The sequence below is a fragment of the Ylistrum balloti genome, unplaced genomic scaffold (genome assembly GCF_031769215.1).
Source record: "Ylistrum balloti isolate Yb309-2 unplaced genomic scaffold, AGI_CSIRO_Ybal_v1 Utg370800, whole genome shotgun sequence".
Lineage (NCBI taxonomy): Eukaryota > Metazoa > Mollusca > Bivalvia > Pectinida > Pectinidae > Ylistrum > Ylistrum balloti.
This window is the reverse complement of record NW_026782466.1, coordinates 41,927-59,781: the sequence shown is the minus strand read 5'-3', so window position 1 is coordinate 59,781 and position 17,855 is coordinate 41,927. Positions and strand designations below refer to the sequence as shown.

At 34.7% G+C, this 17,855-nt stretch overlaps 1 protein-coding gene across 2 annotated transcripts in view; it reads left to right on the top strand.

Moving 5' to 3' along the window:
• The first annotated feature begins 1,234 nt into the window (after nt 1–1,234).
• Nucleotides 1,235–17,855, top strand: part of LOC132558578 (cytosolic 10-formyltetrahydrofolate dehydrogenase-like) — a 38,805-nt gene continuing 22,184 nt past the window's right edge. For both annotated transcript variants that reach the window (XM_060223163.1, XM_060223164.1), the window contains exons 1-15: nt 1,235–1,350; nt 8,966–9,107; nt 9,968–10,202; nt 10,574–10,739; nt 12,044–12,148; nt 12,358–12,447; nt 13,165–13,299; nt 13,992–14,120; nt 14,928–15,013; nt 15,742–15,889; nt 16,193–16,312; nt 16,567–16,629; nt 16,980–17,044; nt 17,262–17,412; nt 17,779–17,849. In XM_060223163.1, the coding sequence (XP_060079146.1) occupies nt 1,306–1,350; nt 8,966–9,107; nt 9,968–10,202; nt 10,574–10,739; nt 12,044–12,148; nt 12,358–12,447; nt 13,165–13,299; nt 13,992–14,120; nt 14,928–15,013; nt 15,742–15,889; nt 16,193–16,312; nt 16,567–16,629; nt 16,980–17,044; nt 17,262–17,412; nt 17,779–17,849 (1,751 nt within the window). In that variant the 5' untranslated portion in view covers nt 1,235–1,305. The remainder of the gene's footprint in view (nt 1,351–8,965; nt 9,108–9,967; nt 10,203–10,573; nt 10,740–12,043; nt 12,149–12,357; nt 12,448–13,164; nt 13,300–13,991; nt 14,121–14,927; nt 15,014–15,741; nt 15,890–16,192; nt 16,313–16,566; nt 16,630–16,979; nt 17,045–17,261; nt 17,413–17,778; nt 17,850–17,855) is intronic.

The window sequence follows — 17,855 nt, the reverse complement described above, 5'->3', positions numbered from 1 at the left end:
CTTCCATTTTGGTAATTAATTATCATAAACACGCACAAGTATACATATAAGCCAACTTAGGTGCGTATAAGGTATAACAGTATTTAACACCTCTTTGGCCCATTGTACCTTAAACATAACAACGATGAAGAAAATTTATAAAGAGAATGGTAAGCAGGTTTAACATACGGGTCACATGTACATAAATAGATAACTTTCTGTTAATGTTAGAGTAAAATGACAAATTGTAATCACATTTTCTTTTTAGTCCACCAGACATCTGATCGCCCTACATCCGTTGTCCGTCCGTCCGTAAACATTTTTTATTATCGCTGTTAACGGAGAAGATGAATCTTTCTCAAATTTCATATGTAGGTTTCCCTTGGTCCCTAATTGTGCCCGTATGATTTTGAGACTGATCAAAAAACAAAATGGCTGACAGGCGGCCATATTGGATTTTTCAATGAAGTTTGTTATAACTATTTCTTGAGAAATACTGCATAGATCTTTCTCAAATTGCATGCATATGTTCCTCTTGGAGCCCAATTGTGTCCGTTGGATTTTGGGACTGATCAGAAGAAATAAAATGGCTTGAGACGACCATTTTTTGGATTTGGCAGGTAAAGAACATCATCGCTATTTCATCGGCTGCAAAGGAATGTTCAAATTTCTTATCATTGAGAGCAAAAATAGAGAAGAGAAAAAATGGAAAAGATCCAACTTTCAATAAGCATGTAAAGATCAAACAATGGTGGACGCCATTTATATAGTAAAGACTGAACTATCGCAGCAAAATAAAGGTTTTCAGATACCATTGAATATTGCTTATAGCAGCCGGAGGCTATGTTTTACACTGATATTAGATTGTAATATAAATATCTTCGTCAAACAAACCAGGACAACATTTTGTTCAACTCAGGGATGCATTATAATGATATAGAATTGCATTCCCCTGTTCAAGCTGACTTCAAATATACGTCTCTGATTCTCAATGTGATATAATCTGTCATGTAAGTAATAAGCTATTGTTCAATTTCTTATTGTGATTGTCTGCCTTAAATTAACTTGGCTTCAACGAATATAGTGCTGTCTAACTACTAACTCGGTTCAAAGACCGTAATATTCACTATAGCCTGTGACGATTTATGAAAACCACATGTTTTCGGAGGTGTGTCCTTATCAACCAATCAAAAAGCGTTTCACAAAATGTCATGGAATACAACTTCGTAAAGTGACCTTGAACTCCACAGAAACCTGGGAACGTGGGTTGGGGAAAGATATTGACCACACAGGCTTATTATCTCTGCAAACTGCCCCAGATTCACAATGTTTGCAAGTCGTCAGCTCGTCCGATATTTTTCGACCTCCAAGGTAAGGCTGATAAAATTATCTGCTTTACGTGATACTCTTATCTCATAGATAGTCTACGCAGAAGTGACGTAGAAAATTTCCATTCATGCAGAGATCGAGAGTAACTTTCCCGGTCCACGCAGCATACCGGCAAGGTCTATGAACAAAGTTTTACGATGTAATTGTTCATGTAATTCTTTCCCTCTAGTCGTGCATAGAACACATTATTTAATTAGTTTCAAGTGTTCACGAACCATATATGATATAATATGAAATTAAAGAAAAAGCTAGAGAAACCGTTAGATTCACCGGTAGACTTGCTAACCGGTTAAAATCAGCTGTATGGGCGAGGGAGGTAAATTCTACAATATTTTCTTTTGGGTTCTTAGTAAACCCGTATCAGAGTGTGTTTTGAAGTCGACATAAGTCTAAAATGTCTTTTTGTAGAGATGTTTTGATCTCCAATATGTGGGGGAATCCCAAAAATTTGGGTTCAATAGGCAAACTGACCTGTAAGGTTTGTAGTCCCACTTCTAGAATAAAAAATATTTAGTGGAATGGAGTTATTAGGATGGGTTAGGTTTCTTATTTTCTATACAGTTGCTCTGGATTGATTCATGTACAGGCAAATGAATAAAATACACACAACCTAAATTCCATAACAGAAAAATACATTTTCCCATTATTTTATTAACATTCAGTGTCAAGCATTCCTATTTATCTTTAAAGAATGACATATTTCTACAATGTCGTCACCTGTCTCCGACAAATGACCAGTGTGGAGAGTACTAGCATCAATACCATCATCTAGGTTCACTAAGGACGAAAATAGTGTGATGAGTTGGTAAACAGACAATAGAGAAAATGTTCACAAGATGGTAACAACGTACTGAAGTTGATTCAGCTTTATGTTTTAAGGATGTTGTCATCACCAACCCGAAGAAAATGTTTTGAAATACATTTCCTCGTTTACTTGTAATTAAACCATGTTTTTTTTTTTTTTTTTTTTGAAAGTAGGCAAAATGAAGTGATATTAAACATTGCCCACTTGAAAATAAGTGACGTTATCAGATGTTGGATTACATAGAAAATATAGGGGAAAAAATCAGTGTTTCAAGAAAACGTGACATTAACCGTAAAGTGACATTAACAGACATGACATTAAGTGGGTTCCAATGTATATCATTTACACATGATAAACAAAGAAATACGCTAGTATGCTTAAATCAATAGAATGTTATGTGACACTTCGCATGTTAAATGTTTAATTGGATATGCATGGTACAGCATGATCATAACTTTTCAGAATGAGGTATCTGCCATGTTAAAGAGTGATTATTCTGTAATTACTCATCATAATCAGGTATATGATAATATTTGTACATACATTATCATCAGATCTATTTTTAAACATTCAGTTGATAAACAAAAGGAGAGCTGGACTTTTCTGTTACAAGTAGGTTATCAGTGATGGCAATGTTTGCTTACATTAATGTAAAGTCACTACTTGAGAATGATTATTTGTAAAAAGATACACCAGAATACATATATTATCACAACAATGGTTGTCAGCAAGAAGTATTTGGTATTACTGATGTATGACTGTCACGTTTTACAGAAAGTAGGACATATTCAATAGTAAAAAACCTGTAATGTAATATCTCGGACTACAATGTTTTTTATACCACTTTGTTGTCTGTAGTTGAATTTAAAAGCTGAAATAGGACGTTTTATAGAAATTGCACTTGTGGACTACACGGTTTTAGGACATCATTGAAAGCATTTGATTCAGTTAAGAGAGACAAAGATTTCAGTGTTTGTTACTTCACTTAACTTCATAGAATTCAACTAATTTTTGCAAGAAATATAACAAGACACAGACTCCAAACTCGTGAGTATTGATTTGATAGACTACTTTTTTTTTTTAAGGATTTGGAAACAAATATCTTAGGTGATAGTTTCTTCATCTTAGTAAAAAATTATATTTGAGTGAAAATTGCAAAAAAAAAAAAAAAAAAAAAACAGAAATGCACTGAAGTGACCCCTTTTTTTTCACCAGACAAAATATCCTCCAATTCATATCAAGGCATAGTCATGAAAAATAGAACATAGGCAATTTAAGTCATGCTTCAAAATTACATTTTTTGCATTATTATGCAGTTTTAAGTTTGTTAAATCTATATGAAAATAGCATTTACACAATTTTTTTGCATTATCCAAGTACCACTTTTTAAAAACTTGAAAATCTAGATTTATTTTTGAAAAATGTTATCTTGAAAACATCATAGAATGCTTGTAATTCAGTAAAAAATTAAGAATGAGAAAAAATGGATTGGATGTCTGTATCAGAAAAAGAAATGCAGCAACTTGTTGATTTTTTACTTTTAAATCACTTGTACTATTTAAATATTATCCCATCAAATATTATTTCATGATCAAAAGTTAGATTTTAGAAATCTTGGCCACCAGACCTTAACATCCTTAAGATAGACCTACATTGGAGCTTGAAGCTACTATAAGACACCAGTGAACTGCTATCATTGTTTGCCTTCAAACATTCAATGTATGCTATTGTTTATGTAAAAGAATCCTTTAAGAGCAGGTTATCATTACAATATCTGGTTACTGTTACCAATGATAAACCATTTCAATATCTGGTCACTGTTACCAATGATAAACCTTTTCAATATCTGGTTACTGTTACCAATGATAAACCTTTTCAATATCTGGTTACTGTTACCATTGATAAAGCATTTCAATATCTGGTCACTGTTACCAATGATAAACCTTTTCAATATCTGGTCACTGTTACCAATGATAAACCATTTCAATATCTGGTCACTGTTACCAATGATAAACCTTTTCAATATCTGTTCACTGTTACCAATGATAAACCTTTTCAATATCTGGTCACTGTTACCAATGATAAACCATTTCAATATCTGGTCACTGGTCACTGTTACCAATGATAAACCATTTCAATATCTGGTCACTGTTACCAATGATAAACCTTTTCAATATCTGGTCACTGTTACCAATGAGAAACCTTTTCAATATCTGGTCACTGTTACCAATGATAAACCTTTTCAATATCTGGTCACTGTTACCATTGATAAAGCATTTCAATATCTGTTCACTGTTACCAATGATAAACCATTTCAATATCTGTTCACTGTTACCAATGATAAACCATTTCAATATCTGTTCACTGTTACCAATGATAAACCTTTTCAATATCTGGTCACTGTTACCTATTTTAAACCATTTCATTATCTTGTTGCTGTTACCAATGAGAAACTTTTTCAATATCTGGTCACTGTTACCAATGATAAACCTTTTCAATATCTGGTCACTGTTACATTACTTCTGTATCTTCAATAGGTCTAAACAGCTGCTGTTGGTGGTTGATGGTGATAGCTTAATTAGTAACTATATAAATAAGTAGTTAGCCACATATTTCCATCTCTGTGACCAAGCCTATCACTAGGCGTTTCTATAGTCAACAATGATCATTAATATTCTGTGAAGGTGACCTGCACACCCCCTTGTGGTGTGAGACTGTCTGTACTAAGTCTGGATTTTTAATAGTTGTAGAAGACTGTTCCCCGTCCTAATGTTGACTTAACCTAATGATTTCTGGAAGTCATCGGTCACCACATATCCTATGGGGGTTCCTTGAATAAAGGGCCTGGGAGTCATAAGTTACCACATCCTGTGGGGGGCTCCTGAAAGAAAGGGGCTGGTAGTTCATAAGTTCCCACATGTCCTGCGGTGGGTGGATCGGGGGTGGGGGGCTCCTGAAAGAAAGGGGATGGCAGTTTGTAAGTTACTACATATCCTCTGGGGGGGGGGCTCCTAAAAGAAAGGGCCTGGGAGTCGTCAACTACCAACTGTCCTTGTGGGGAGGGGAGGGGGAGGCTCCTGAAAGAAAGAAAGGGGCCAAAGGATTGGCACTTGGTTAACACAGTGATCAATTTGGTGGATCTGTTAGGAATTTTGAAGGTATCTGATTTCCTTATGCTGTTTCCATCATTATTGCATAATATTGAAAATGATTATTGTATGATTGATATAGATGTGGAAGATTTAAATTTATGAGTAAATACTTACTTGTTAATAAATATGTAGTAGCACAAAAAATGAAGATAATGCAAAAAGAAAGCGATATTGTACTAATGTAGGGTCCTGTTTTCTTGTATATGTCTTGACACGGCAAAATTAATTTCACGAAAAATGACATTAGGTCCTGCAATCTGTATTTGTCTTTACCATAGATGTCCATATGAGACAACATATTTTTACTTTGCATTGGTGTGTATTAAAATTTCATGTAGACCACTTTCACCAATAGTTATGCATGCAGATGTGAAGTTTACCTAATTTTAATCTTACCTTACCTTGATCTAGTTGTATAATGATAAGTCCATCAAATCTGATGCTGATTTGCAAATAAAGGTAAAATGTGGTTTTTTTTATGCCTGTGTACTTTTTGGAGCATAGATATTGGTTTTCAATTCATTTTGTTGGTTTAAATGCTGGGTTTATCTTCCTATGTAAAGCTAGGGTCATTTCGACGCATGGGCTTACTGCAGGTTAAATACAAGTTATGAAAATTGTAGTTGGTTTTGGTCCCATGCCTGTGTGCTTACTGCAGTTAAATACAAGTTATAAAAATTGTAGTTGGTTTTGGTCCCATGCCTGTGTGCTTACTGCAGTTAAATATGGGTTATGAAAATTGTAGTTGGTTTTGGTCCCATGCCTGTGTGCTTACTGCAGTTAAATATGGGTTATGAAAATTGTAGTTGGTTTTGGTCCCATGCCTGTGTGCTTACTGCAGTTAAATACAAGTTATGGAAATTGTAGTTGGTTTGGTCCCATGCCTGTATGCTTACTGCAGTTAAATACGGGTTATGAAATTTGTAGTTGGTTTGGTCCTATGCTCATGGGCTTACTGCAGGTTAAATACGGGTTATGAAAATTGTAGTTGGTTTGGCCTAATAAGATTATCTGTATAGTATGATAGTAAATACTTGTGTGATAAAATTGGCCTTGACCTCTAAACTGAGGCACACATGAATTCATTGCATGAAACTGTTGACATTCTGAGGTGTTCCCAGTATCAGTATCATTGAGTGGGGTGTCGCCAGTGTCTAGCTTTGCTTACACCTGTTCAGTGATTTGTGTATGTGTGTTTACCAGTTTTCTGAAGTCCAGCAAGGTAGGTACATGTACATGCATATATGCTAGATAGAAAATCACCAATTTTCTCTATAGCCTGTTGACAGCTAGAAATTACCCTTCAAAGTTTAATTGGTAATAGTTGTAAATCTCTTTGTTGAGATAAATAGTGTTTACTTACAAGCCAAAATTAAATACTTAAGGTTTTGAATGGTGATATTTATGTTTAAATGTTTGAAATTTTAAAATCGATAATAAGTGGTATTCATTAGATTTGGAGATAGCTCTGTAAACATGTTGGACTTTCAAATATTTGTTGATATGCAGGAATTTAACAGTCAAAAATAGCAATCTGTTACCAGATGTACTTTAGAACATCTGTTGACAAAAACCTTGGTCAAAAATGTGAATTATTCAAAAGATTTGTTTATATCAGAGGAATTTTATGTATCAGTACAATATTATACATGAAAGTCTGTCCATTTACGATACATATTTGTATACTCTTAAATGTAGAGAACTTTAACAAAAAAAAGTTATGCATTAAGTATAGATTTATTTGTAAAAGTTCTGTGCTTGAATATAATCAAGGAATCTATGATATAAACCTAGAGATTTCTAAAAAAAATCAAAGGCAAAAATAAATTCATCAGTTAGTTCGCTTTAGGTGAAAATTATATATGTATGTCAAGAATGGGTCTGTTTCAATGCATTTTATCTTTCTGTGTCTGTGATAGTAGCAAAGGTATGTTGTATTCTCTGTAGGTCATAGGTCAGAATGTATGTCGAAGAGGTCAGGTTTTCACGTTCTCAATCAGATCAAGATACCAGGTCGTGCTTATATATAGATACTATGTATGACCTGATTTATTCTGAAATAAGCTCTTGTCTGGTAATAAGCCCACCTATATACAATGCATACTGCATATTGCAGTTCAATGAAAATGTTTACCAGTGCTAATTGATAGTCCTGTAATAAGCCCACCGCCTCATTTAAGAATAAAAGTGATGTGCTTGTCCTCTAGTGGGTACTTAAAACATAAACGTAATATAACCTGCATGATATATTGAATTGTATTGTTGTGGAGTAATTGTTTTTATGGCAGGAATTTTTTCTTTGAAGTTGTATGTAGAATGTTCCAGTCTTTGACAGAGGAACTGAGCCCAATATATGATTTGGGAGTAAATATTTAAAACTCTTCCCCTTGAATAGATGTAGGGACAAATAATCTTCTGTAATTTTGGTTTAAGAGTGTTATTGATAAAGACAACTTGATTCGTAAATGTCTCATAGACAACACCAAAGGCGTACGTGAGATTCCTTTATAGTCTAAAAATCCTGGTTTCTAACCTGGTCCTCTATCTGTAAGGATTGATAATATATTAGGAAAATAAAAATAATCTGCCATTATTTATACGTTAAATGTATAGTACATAGGCACTGCAGATTGACAAAAGCTTTTTACCTTGACATCCAACCTACAGTACATAAAGTAGTCGCATTGATAACCGATTTCCTGGTACATGCCACGTATCGGTGTTTAATGGAAGATTGTCTGAGGCTTACATCAACAGTCTCCAGTTTTTTCAAACCATAATTTACCTTTTATGTGGCGTTCTTAAACCGACATATGTGGATTTTGTTAGTCTGATAGAATTTACACGATCATGCTTGAAATTGTGCCAGAATGCTCCATGCATTTACATAATCAACAGGAACTCGAATTTAATCTATAGAAAATAAAAATAGAACATGATTCATGAATATTCAGTGAAGTCTTCAGGTGTTCTTATTAAATTACTTTGTTGAAATTTACATTATAATCTTCATCTTGAAAATACAAATTGTGTGCAAACTTTGACCTTGGATGACCTTGACCATTAATAGAATGATCAAAAAGACGTTTCTTGAACTTTTATCAGTTTTCAATCTGGATGGAGTTAGAAATGAAGCAGAGAACTTATAACAGTTTAAGATGCATTCAAAATACAACCACACACAAATAACTTCTAGACCGCTAGTTTTGTACACAAATTTAGATATTTCATTGAAATTCAGATACAGGTACACAGTATACTAGGTAATGACTGAAACTGTATCACACAGATGCTACATCCCTCTGGAACTTATGTTATTAATTAATTAAGACACATCTTGACAAACATTGCGAAGACACTGGACAATAAATGTAAAAGACACATCTTCCAAAGAACTGCTGTAGACACATGTATACAATAAGAAACCGTAACACATGGTTAAAGACATATTAGGACCGCTGAAAGACATTTAATTAAGATCTGCTTCTTTTAGGTTTATTGGTAAACATAGTTTTCATGGCACCATCAATTCAGTTAACAAACGCTAGCTATCAAAATGAATACTAATTGAAATACTGGTAACATAAGTTACCAATATCTTTTTGTCAGAATAACTGATAAAAAATTGTTTATGTTGTAGAATTGGTACAGTAACATGAAGATTGCTGTGATTGGTCAAAGTTTGTTTGGGGCGGACGTCTATCGCCTTCTACAAAAAGATGGACACAACATAGTGGGCGTGTTTACAGTACCAGATGTTAATGGCAAGCCCGACCCTCTAGGTAAGACTTCACAGTTACACTAATACTGTAAAACATGCATGGGACTATAGTAAATACATAGCGATGAGAAAGTACAGAATCTATGTGTAAATAATGACATATTGACACTTTATCAGTGATAGCATCTTATGAAATGTACCATGTATGATGTTGGATTGAAAACAAACAATATTAACATTAATGTACCGTAAGGTTTGTAGTTTTCCATTTGAGGGTTCTAACTAATATGGCATCTTTAAAACTAATGTTCTTAAATGCTAGCTAATGAAAAAAAATGAATAAAAAGTGTGTCACTCTGAAACTTTTTTCAAATTTGAAATATAACAAAAAAACGATTTTTGGGATTTGGAGTCCTGGTCTCATGCTCTTCCCGTGGGACTCGTTTAAATGTTTAGAATCCACTATATCTCTATACCTATTAGTATTTTGACTCACCGGAATTTTGAAACAGGTGTTGTGGGCTTCTGTGAAAAAATCCTACAAAAATTACTGCAATAAGGTTGACAATAGATCAGACAAGGTATCTTGTTGGTTAGTTGAGGTGAAAGACTCTCAATCTTGCTCTGAGATACCAAATCGTTTTATAGTTTGGATTGTTAGTTCTGATAACAGGTCATCACCTACTCACATTTTTTTCATGAATAGATAATTTCATTTTTTCTCAATGGAAGAGATGAATTTAATTAAGTAATTTAATTAAGTAATATACATCTAAGATCAGGGAGGATTTTAAAAATCTTTAGTATCCTGTCTTCATACATGATATAATTTTATACTTCAGAACATTTTTGGGAACAAAGTGTATCAAGTAAGGATAGTAAATTCAAATGTTTGAAGTTTTAGTTCTTTTGTTTTAACAGCGGCAGCTGCGGCCAGTGATGGCATCCCTGTATTTAAGTACAAACGGTGGCAGGTGAAAAAACAAGTGATTCCAGAAATTCTAGAAGAGTACAAATCTGTGGGGGCCGAACTCAATGTTCTGCCATTCTGCTCACAATTTATCCCAATGGATGTTATCAACTTCCCTCGGAAACAGAGCATCATTTACCATCCTTCATTGCTTCCTCGTCACAGAGGGGCGTCCGCCATTAACTGGTAGGCAGACCAAGCTATTATGTTTGTATCTTCAATTGAGTCCCTACTTTGTTTATCTTGCTGAACTTTTAATTATTATCTAGTCCTTAAATAGCAGTCTACCTGTATTATTTGCAGTTCTGATATATAGCAGTTTGCAGGTGTTTATGAATCATACAAGCAAATTTAATCATCTTAAATAGCTTATCTGATCTTCATTTTCTAAGTTTTACAATGGCAATACCATTGATCTTTCCAATATTTTTTTTGCTAGATATATATTTATGCTACATTCCAAGGAAAAATAAGATTAAAGCTTTATGAAGAATTTTTATGAATGAGATTCAAGCACCTGTTTGCTATAGACGTTGTACTTTTATTCTTGACAACAGGACTCTGATGCAGGGTGATGCTTCTGCAGGTTTCTCTGTGTTTTGGGCCGATGATGGACTAGACACAGGCCCAATACTGCTTCAGAGGAAAACCTTTGTGGACCCCAACGACACTGTTGATACCATCTACAACCGGTTCCTCTTCCCTGAGGGAGTCAGAGCCATGGTAAGGTTATCATGGCCTTTAAATCTCTTACTTTTCAATGGCATTAGGGGCAGGGACCATTTTTGTCCGCGGACTTTTGCAAAACTCAATGAAGCAATTTATGTTGTATTTATCTTTGTTTTGAATTCTGTACAGAAACATATACATTTTTGGCATTGTCATAGATCTATATTGGAAAGACAATAAATTAACACCATTATGAGGAACCATTATCATCCACTATTATGATCCACCATTGTGTTCCAGCAGTGTTCCCAACCATTGGGATCTGCCATTGTGTTACATTAGTGTTACCCACTGAGATCCACCATTGTGTCACCCACCATTGTGATCCACCATTGTGTCACCCACCATTATGATCCACCATTGTGTCACCCACCAATGTGATCCACCATTGTGATCCACAATGTGATCCACCATTGTGATCCACCATCGTGATCCACCATTGTGATCCACAATCTGATCCACCATTGTGTCACCCACCATTGTGATCCACCACGGAGATCCACAATTGTGTCACCCACCATTGTGATTCACCATTGTGATCCACCATTGTGATCCACCATTGTGATCCACCATTGTGTCACCCACCATTGTGATCCACCATTGTGTCACCCACCATTGTGATCCACCACTGTGATCTGCAATGTGATCCACCATTGTGATCCACCATTGTGATTCACCATTGTGATCCACCATTGTGTGATCCACCATTGTGATCCACCATTGTGATCCACCACTGGAATCAATATTGCAACCCAGCAACCCATCACTGGGACAGCACAATTTAAACAGATTGAACTCAATACACCTTTTTCTCCAGAAATTTGATTAAGTGTTAATTTACATTGACAGATTTCAAGAATGGTAGAATAACAGATCTTTAACTTTCATGCAATATAGACTTCAAAAGTTAGAGAGATGACAAGATGATAGACTAAACAATTCATGTATACCTACAGCCAAACTCTCAGGCAAAACCTCAACTACTTTATATCATATTTTGCATCACATATTGCTTAAATTAAGACTAATAAGTTTTATGTAGGTACAAAATAATGGAGGCAGGGATAATGTTGATTGAGTCACATTATACTCAAGTTTAAGTTTTGAAGTGTCAATGAAGTTATCATTGAAAGCACATGTATATCAAGAGGGGGTGTCAATTTATGTTTTACATTTTCACTATTAAAACTCTCTTTGTAGATAAAGACTTTGTAATATTAAATCTGTATTAAGGTATGTTCAGAATAAAATAGTTGTATAAAGTAGCAATGATATAAACAGATTTGTTTGTGTTTTAGGGTGACGCTGTGAGAATGATTACTCAAGGCACTGCCCCCAGTATTGTACAGAGTGAGGAGGGAGCCACATATGATGCCATGCTGAACAAGAAGGCTTTAGTGGAGGTACAGAATCTCAAACCAGCATGTGATTACTCCATATAACAATCGAATACTAAACTGAGTACACCATTTTAAAGGAAATTATGTGCATTTCAAAGATTTATCATAAAGTACTGTACTGTTTTCTCCATAATTGTGATTTAATTAATTAAATATAGATTTGTGATTAAATTGTCCATGAAGTGAGTTAAGTTTCTTTTGATATTTTTAAGATAAACATGGACCAATCGGCGTTGGCTATCCACAACTTTATCCGAGGGTGTGACAAGGTACCAGGTGCCTGGACAACTATTGATGGACAGGTGTGTAGTATTTATAATGTTACAACCCCTATATCACCTCATAGATTTTTCATTTTTGAGATAATTGATAGAACTCCTTTCCTGTTAGTGAAAGACAGAAAAATCTTCACCTAGGGGTTGAGCTTTTTAACTGTCTGCCCTGAAGCATCTCATTTCATTAAAACGATCTGGCTTTATTCTCACAATCTCTAAATTAGCTAGTGTCATTAATAAAGGAAACCTATTTAAAAGGCAAGCTCAATAGTCAGACTGTTCCATCTCATATGGTTACATATGCACATTACTGACAATGCAATTTTCTCAAACTTTGCATTAAATATGATAGAAATAAAGTAAATGAAGATTGAGGAGAGAATGAAATGGCTATAGGAGATATTTCATCATAGAATGGAAGTTTGTATAACACAACCGGTAGGAGATTAGAGTGTGATGTTTTGATGGCTACACAGTCACCTTCTCCTTGGATGAACTTCTATTCTATTGACATTACCAACCCCAAAAAAATTTAAACATAAATTCTAACATTAGTTTATACAGAACTTCAATCCTGATGATGATTGCAGTGACTTTCCAGACTCTAGAGATAATTTCATGAAAACATCCTTAAAAGTTGTTCTTAGATGATGACTGATCAAAATGCATGATTCAGTTCTACCTCTGTTAGAGATACAATTGTAGGCATTCCATCATACTGACCAAACTATTTCTTTTCTGTAGAAAGTGACCTTGTTTGGTTCACGCCTTTGGGACAGGATGGAGCCACTTGGGACCAAAGTGGATGTGAAAGGTGCCGCACAGAAAGGAGTTGTCCACAAGTACGGGTTGGCTCTGTATGGAAATGATGGGAAAATGGTAAGTCACTGATGCTACATGTTAGTAAGTGGTCCAAAAATATTACCTGGTTCTCTATAATAATGATAGGGAAATGGATTGGCTCTCTGTCTGTGATTAGGAAATGTCAGGTGACTTTGTGTAGTTAGTTAAGATCAGTTTACCCAGCCTTGTCTGTTTGTTATTTTGCTTAGACTGCGGTATTGATAATGTTTGTGTACTGGGGTTATCTATATATAAGTGTGTTGATTATGTTGTGTGTATCTCTTTTCTTGTAAATAAACATGAAATTTGGAATTTCCGCTCAATACTGAGCTTTATAGAAATAGAACACAACAAAACTCAACAAATTGAAGTGATTCGCCTTGTATACATGGCTCACTGGCCTACAAATATCCCTAAAATGGAAATATGTAAATACTTAGATATTCAAATAATTTCAGGTTACGATAAGAAGATTGAAATCTTTAATGCCAAAACCTTGGTCAAAAATGTAGTTTAAACCAATCAGAATCAAAGCACATTTAATTTCCTGTTGACCTAATTTCCAGTTTGAGGAGCAGTGCATACTCAAACATGAAAGAAATGTATTAACACAGGTCAATAATTCATTGTTTATTTAGAGCTGTTATTGCTAACCACTGTAAACTTTAGCTAATAACCGATTTTTGTTTTTAAATCTGACCTCTTTTTGTGATCTTTTTTTGATGTAGGTGAATGTGACCCAGTTACAATATGAAAATGGGAAGATGATACAGGCCTGCAAGTTTGGCAAGGAGGACTTGTCACAGTCAAAACTGGAGCTCTCAGAAGAGGAAGAGAAAATGATAGCATCACTGAAGGTTTGTGCTTTAAAAGTGTGAAACCACCGGGCATTCAGGTTTTAAGTTCATTAAAATCATTTAAATACAATGAAACACTTTTAGTGTGGAGCGGTACAAAGTTTCAGGGACAGAAATATAACAACTATGCTCAGAAACATGTTTTTGGATTTGTTGAGTCATTGAAGTTTCTTAAAAACTTGAAGTTTTAATGTTGAGTATATGAAAGCCTTAATACTTTATCATGTGTATCTATTGTTTTGACACATCTAAAAACTCTCCTCATCATCTGTTAAGTGCTATGAAAGAGGGACATAACACAGATTAAGAAAACTTGATTGCTGAAAAGGGAAAGTCCACAAAAATGCTATAAAAGACTGGGAATACTATAAATTGAGAAAATTGGTTTTGTAATATGCTAAAAGCATCAATAAATGTTTGAGTTTGAATTTTATTTTGATGTAGAGAGTATCAGAGTCAGTAGCTTCATAATGTTTACTATATCTTCACTATTTATTCTCTATGCTTTTCTATAGTAAATAAAGTCTGAAATTCCAGATGGTTTGGCCCAGAAAATTGTTACCGGTCAACATTGATGTTAAATCACAGCTCACTTTCCGGATGTTACTCAATGATTTCTCCCTTTAAGCTTCCTTAAATGACCCTGGCTGCTAATTGGATATACTGCAACAATAAACAAATAAACAATAGTTCAAAGTTCAAAATATTTCACTATTACAAATTAATTCTCTTTATTACTTGTATCTGTATACTACACAATGGTATATATGATGTGTTGTAATCATGCTTATTGGTTTATATTTTCAGTCTGTATGGAACGGTATTTTAAATGTTGACATTGAGGATGGTACTGACTTCTTCAAGTCTGGAGCTGGCTCCATGGATGTTGTCAGGTAAGTTTTTTGAAGAAAGCACAGAAAAAAGTCTGTAAATTTTAATGATCCCATAGTCATAGTACCATATGTTGCTACAGCTAACAAGTAATTTAACAGAAAGTTCAATCATACGTACAACCTTGTCACCATTCCCAGTCTGTCAGTGAGCAGTTATAACATTCTTGCCACAGATGTACGCTGGTATTGACATCAACATTACTGTCCGTTTCTGTAGTATATTCATAGTATTTCTGGCTTTAATTTCAGAAGTTACTTTTGATGAATGAGTTTTACAGGTGTGTGAGTTAGTTACATGGTTACAGGTGTGTTAGTTAGTTACATGGTTACAGGTGTGTGAGTTAGTTACCTGGTTACAGGTGTGTGAGTTAGTTACATGGTTACAGGTGTGTGAGTTAGTTACATGGTTACAGGTGTGTGAGTTAGTTACATGGTTACAGGTGTGTTAGTTAGTTACATGGTTACAGGTGTGTGAGTTAGTTACATGGTTACAAGTGTGTGAGTTAGTTACATGGTTACAGGTGTGTGAGTTAGTTACATGGTTACAGGTGTGTGAGTTAGTTACATGGTTACAGGTGTGTGAGTTAGTTACATGGTTACAGGTGTGTGAGTTAGTTAGGTGGTTACAGGTTTGTGAGTTGGTTATGTGGTTACAGGTGTGTGAGTTAGTTAGGTGGCCTGTTAATCATTGGTATCTCCGGTAAAGAAAGAGTTGTCTGTCTTTATAGGTTGGTAGAGGAAGTAAAGGAGAAATGTAACGGTACCACCCTCCAAAATGAGGACGTGTACATGAATACCACATTTGAAGATTTCTCCAGCTGCGTGATCCGACGTAGTCGAGGAATTGAGGATAAGGAACCATTTGTATTTGATGCGGTTTGTATCCTTCATTCAAAAGATCTAATCATCAAACATGTATTCAAATAAATCAGTTTAATATTGTACTTAGATTGGCACTACAGAATATCAAAATAGCTGCTTTTGAACAGTTACTTGAAACAATTTTTCTTGCTCTTTCATATAACTCATCAATATTTTTGTAGTTATTTAACAGAACTATTATGCTCTTATAATTATGTACAGGTAAAATATTCATAAGAAATGATGGCTTTTTAACAGAGATTGTTGATGAATTCTAAGAAATGAAGTGGTGGGTAATTTTTTTATCTGATTTTACAGGTGAAGATGAGGGCAAACAACATGGATATTTCCTTTGCGCACCAACTTTTCATTGACAATGAATTTATAGACTCTTCTGATGGAAACACTTTCAAGACCATAAATCCTAGTGATGAATCTGTAAGTACTAGAAAGTCATTTTAAAGCACAAATTTTACTTTTGAAAAAAAAAATTTTGTGTCGAGAATACAGATTCTTGATCGCTGAAACTAGTCTTTAAATTGCTACAGGTAACAAGTTATGTCTAATAATGAGATTTGGTAAAATTGATTTCAAAGTTTCTATTTTAGATTTGAATATTCAAAGACATTTTTTTAACGTAAAACAAGCCGTAAAGTGAAGCTTTAACCTGGGTTGGTTTTGTTTCTGTACAGGTGATATGTGAGATAGCCAAAGGAACTCCGACTGATGTTAACCGAGCAGTGGAGGCAGCTAAGGTAAGTGCTGGCTTTAGTCGATATTCTTGACAATGGTTAAGTTCAAGTTAGTGGTCAGATCAGGTAGCAGAGGCAGCTAAGAGTCCTATTGGTCAGACATTCTGGACAGTGGTCAAGTCCTGGTTAAATATGAAATACCCATCATCTTACAAGGTCAACCTGTCCTATTTAGGGCAGTGATTGGTTCAGATAGCGGAGAAGAGTAAGACTTATCTCTCGTAAACTTCTGCAGTTGTGTTAGCTGTAAAATAAAAAGTAACTGTTACTTTGTAAACTTTTTCAGCTTTATAAATACATGTATAGCTTTGTTTATGGGATATTGGTCTGAATTTGGAAATTAATTGATTTAGGCAGCATTTTATGAAGGAGAGTGGGGGAAAATGAACGCCCGAGACAGAGGAGCTCTTATGTTCAAGTAAGTACAGCTCACAGTAAACAGGAAAAAAATATCTAATCAGAATGGCAATGACTTTACAATGAAGAAAAATAAATAAACATTCATAAGAGCCTTATGTACATAGTCATCACATATCAAGCTGGAAAGTAATTTGGAGAGAAAAAAAATTGTGCTTGTACAATGTTACATTTTGCTACTGCCAAGAATGTAAGTTACTGAGTTGTCTCCCTTGTAGACTTGCTGACTTGATGGAACAACACCAGGAGGAGCTAGCAACAATTGAGAGTATTGACTCTGGGGCTGTGTACACTCTAGCACTGAAAACCCATGTGGGCATGTCTATTGCTACCTTCAGATACTTCGCTGGCTGGTGTGATAAAATTCAGGTCAGTGCTCATTTTACAATCAGATTTTGAAGTCAGACTGGCTGGTATGATAAAATTCAGCTCAGTGCTCATTTTACAATCAGATTTTAAAGTCAGACTGGCTGGTATGATAAAATAAATTCAGCTTTGTGCTCATTTCACTGTAAGATTTGGAAGTCAGACTGGCTTTCTTTGTTATTTATTTCCAAAACGATTTTGTCAAGTATCTTGATCAAGTCTGATATCAAATTTTGTGTTTCAGCATTTGATTCTATCATAGCTATCTGTCATCAAAGTTGATACCTATAAAAAGTCTTATTGCATAGAGAACTAATTGAAATATGGTATAAAGATGGTATAAATGATATTGCTTTAATGTTACAATAGGGTTTGACAATTCCTATCAACAATGCACGACCAAGCAGGAACCTGACCTACACAAAACGAGAACCAATCGGGTGAGT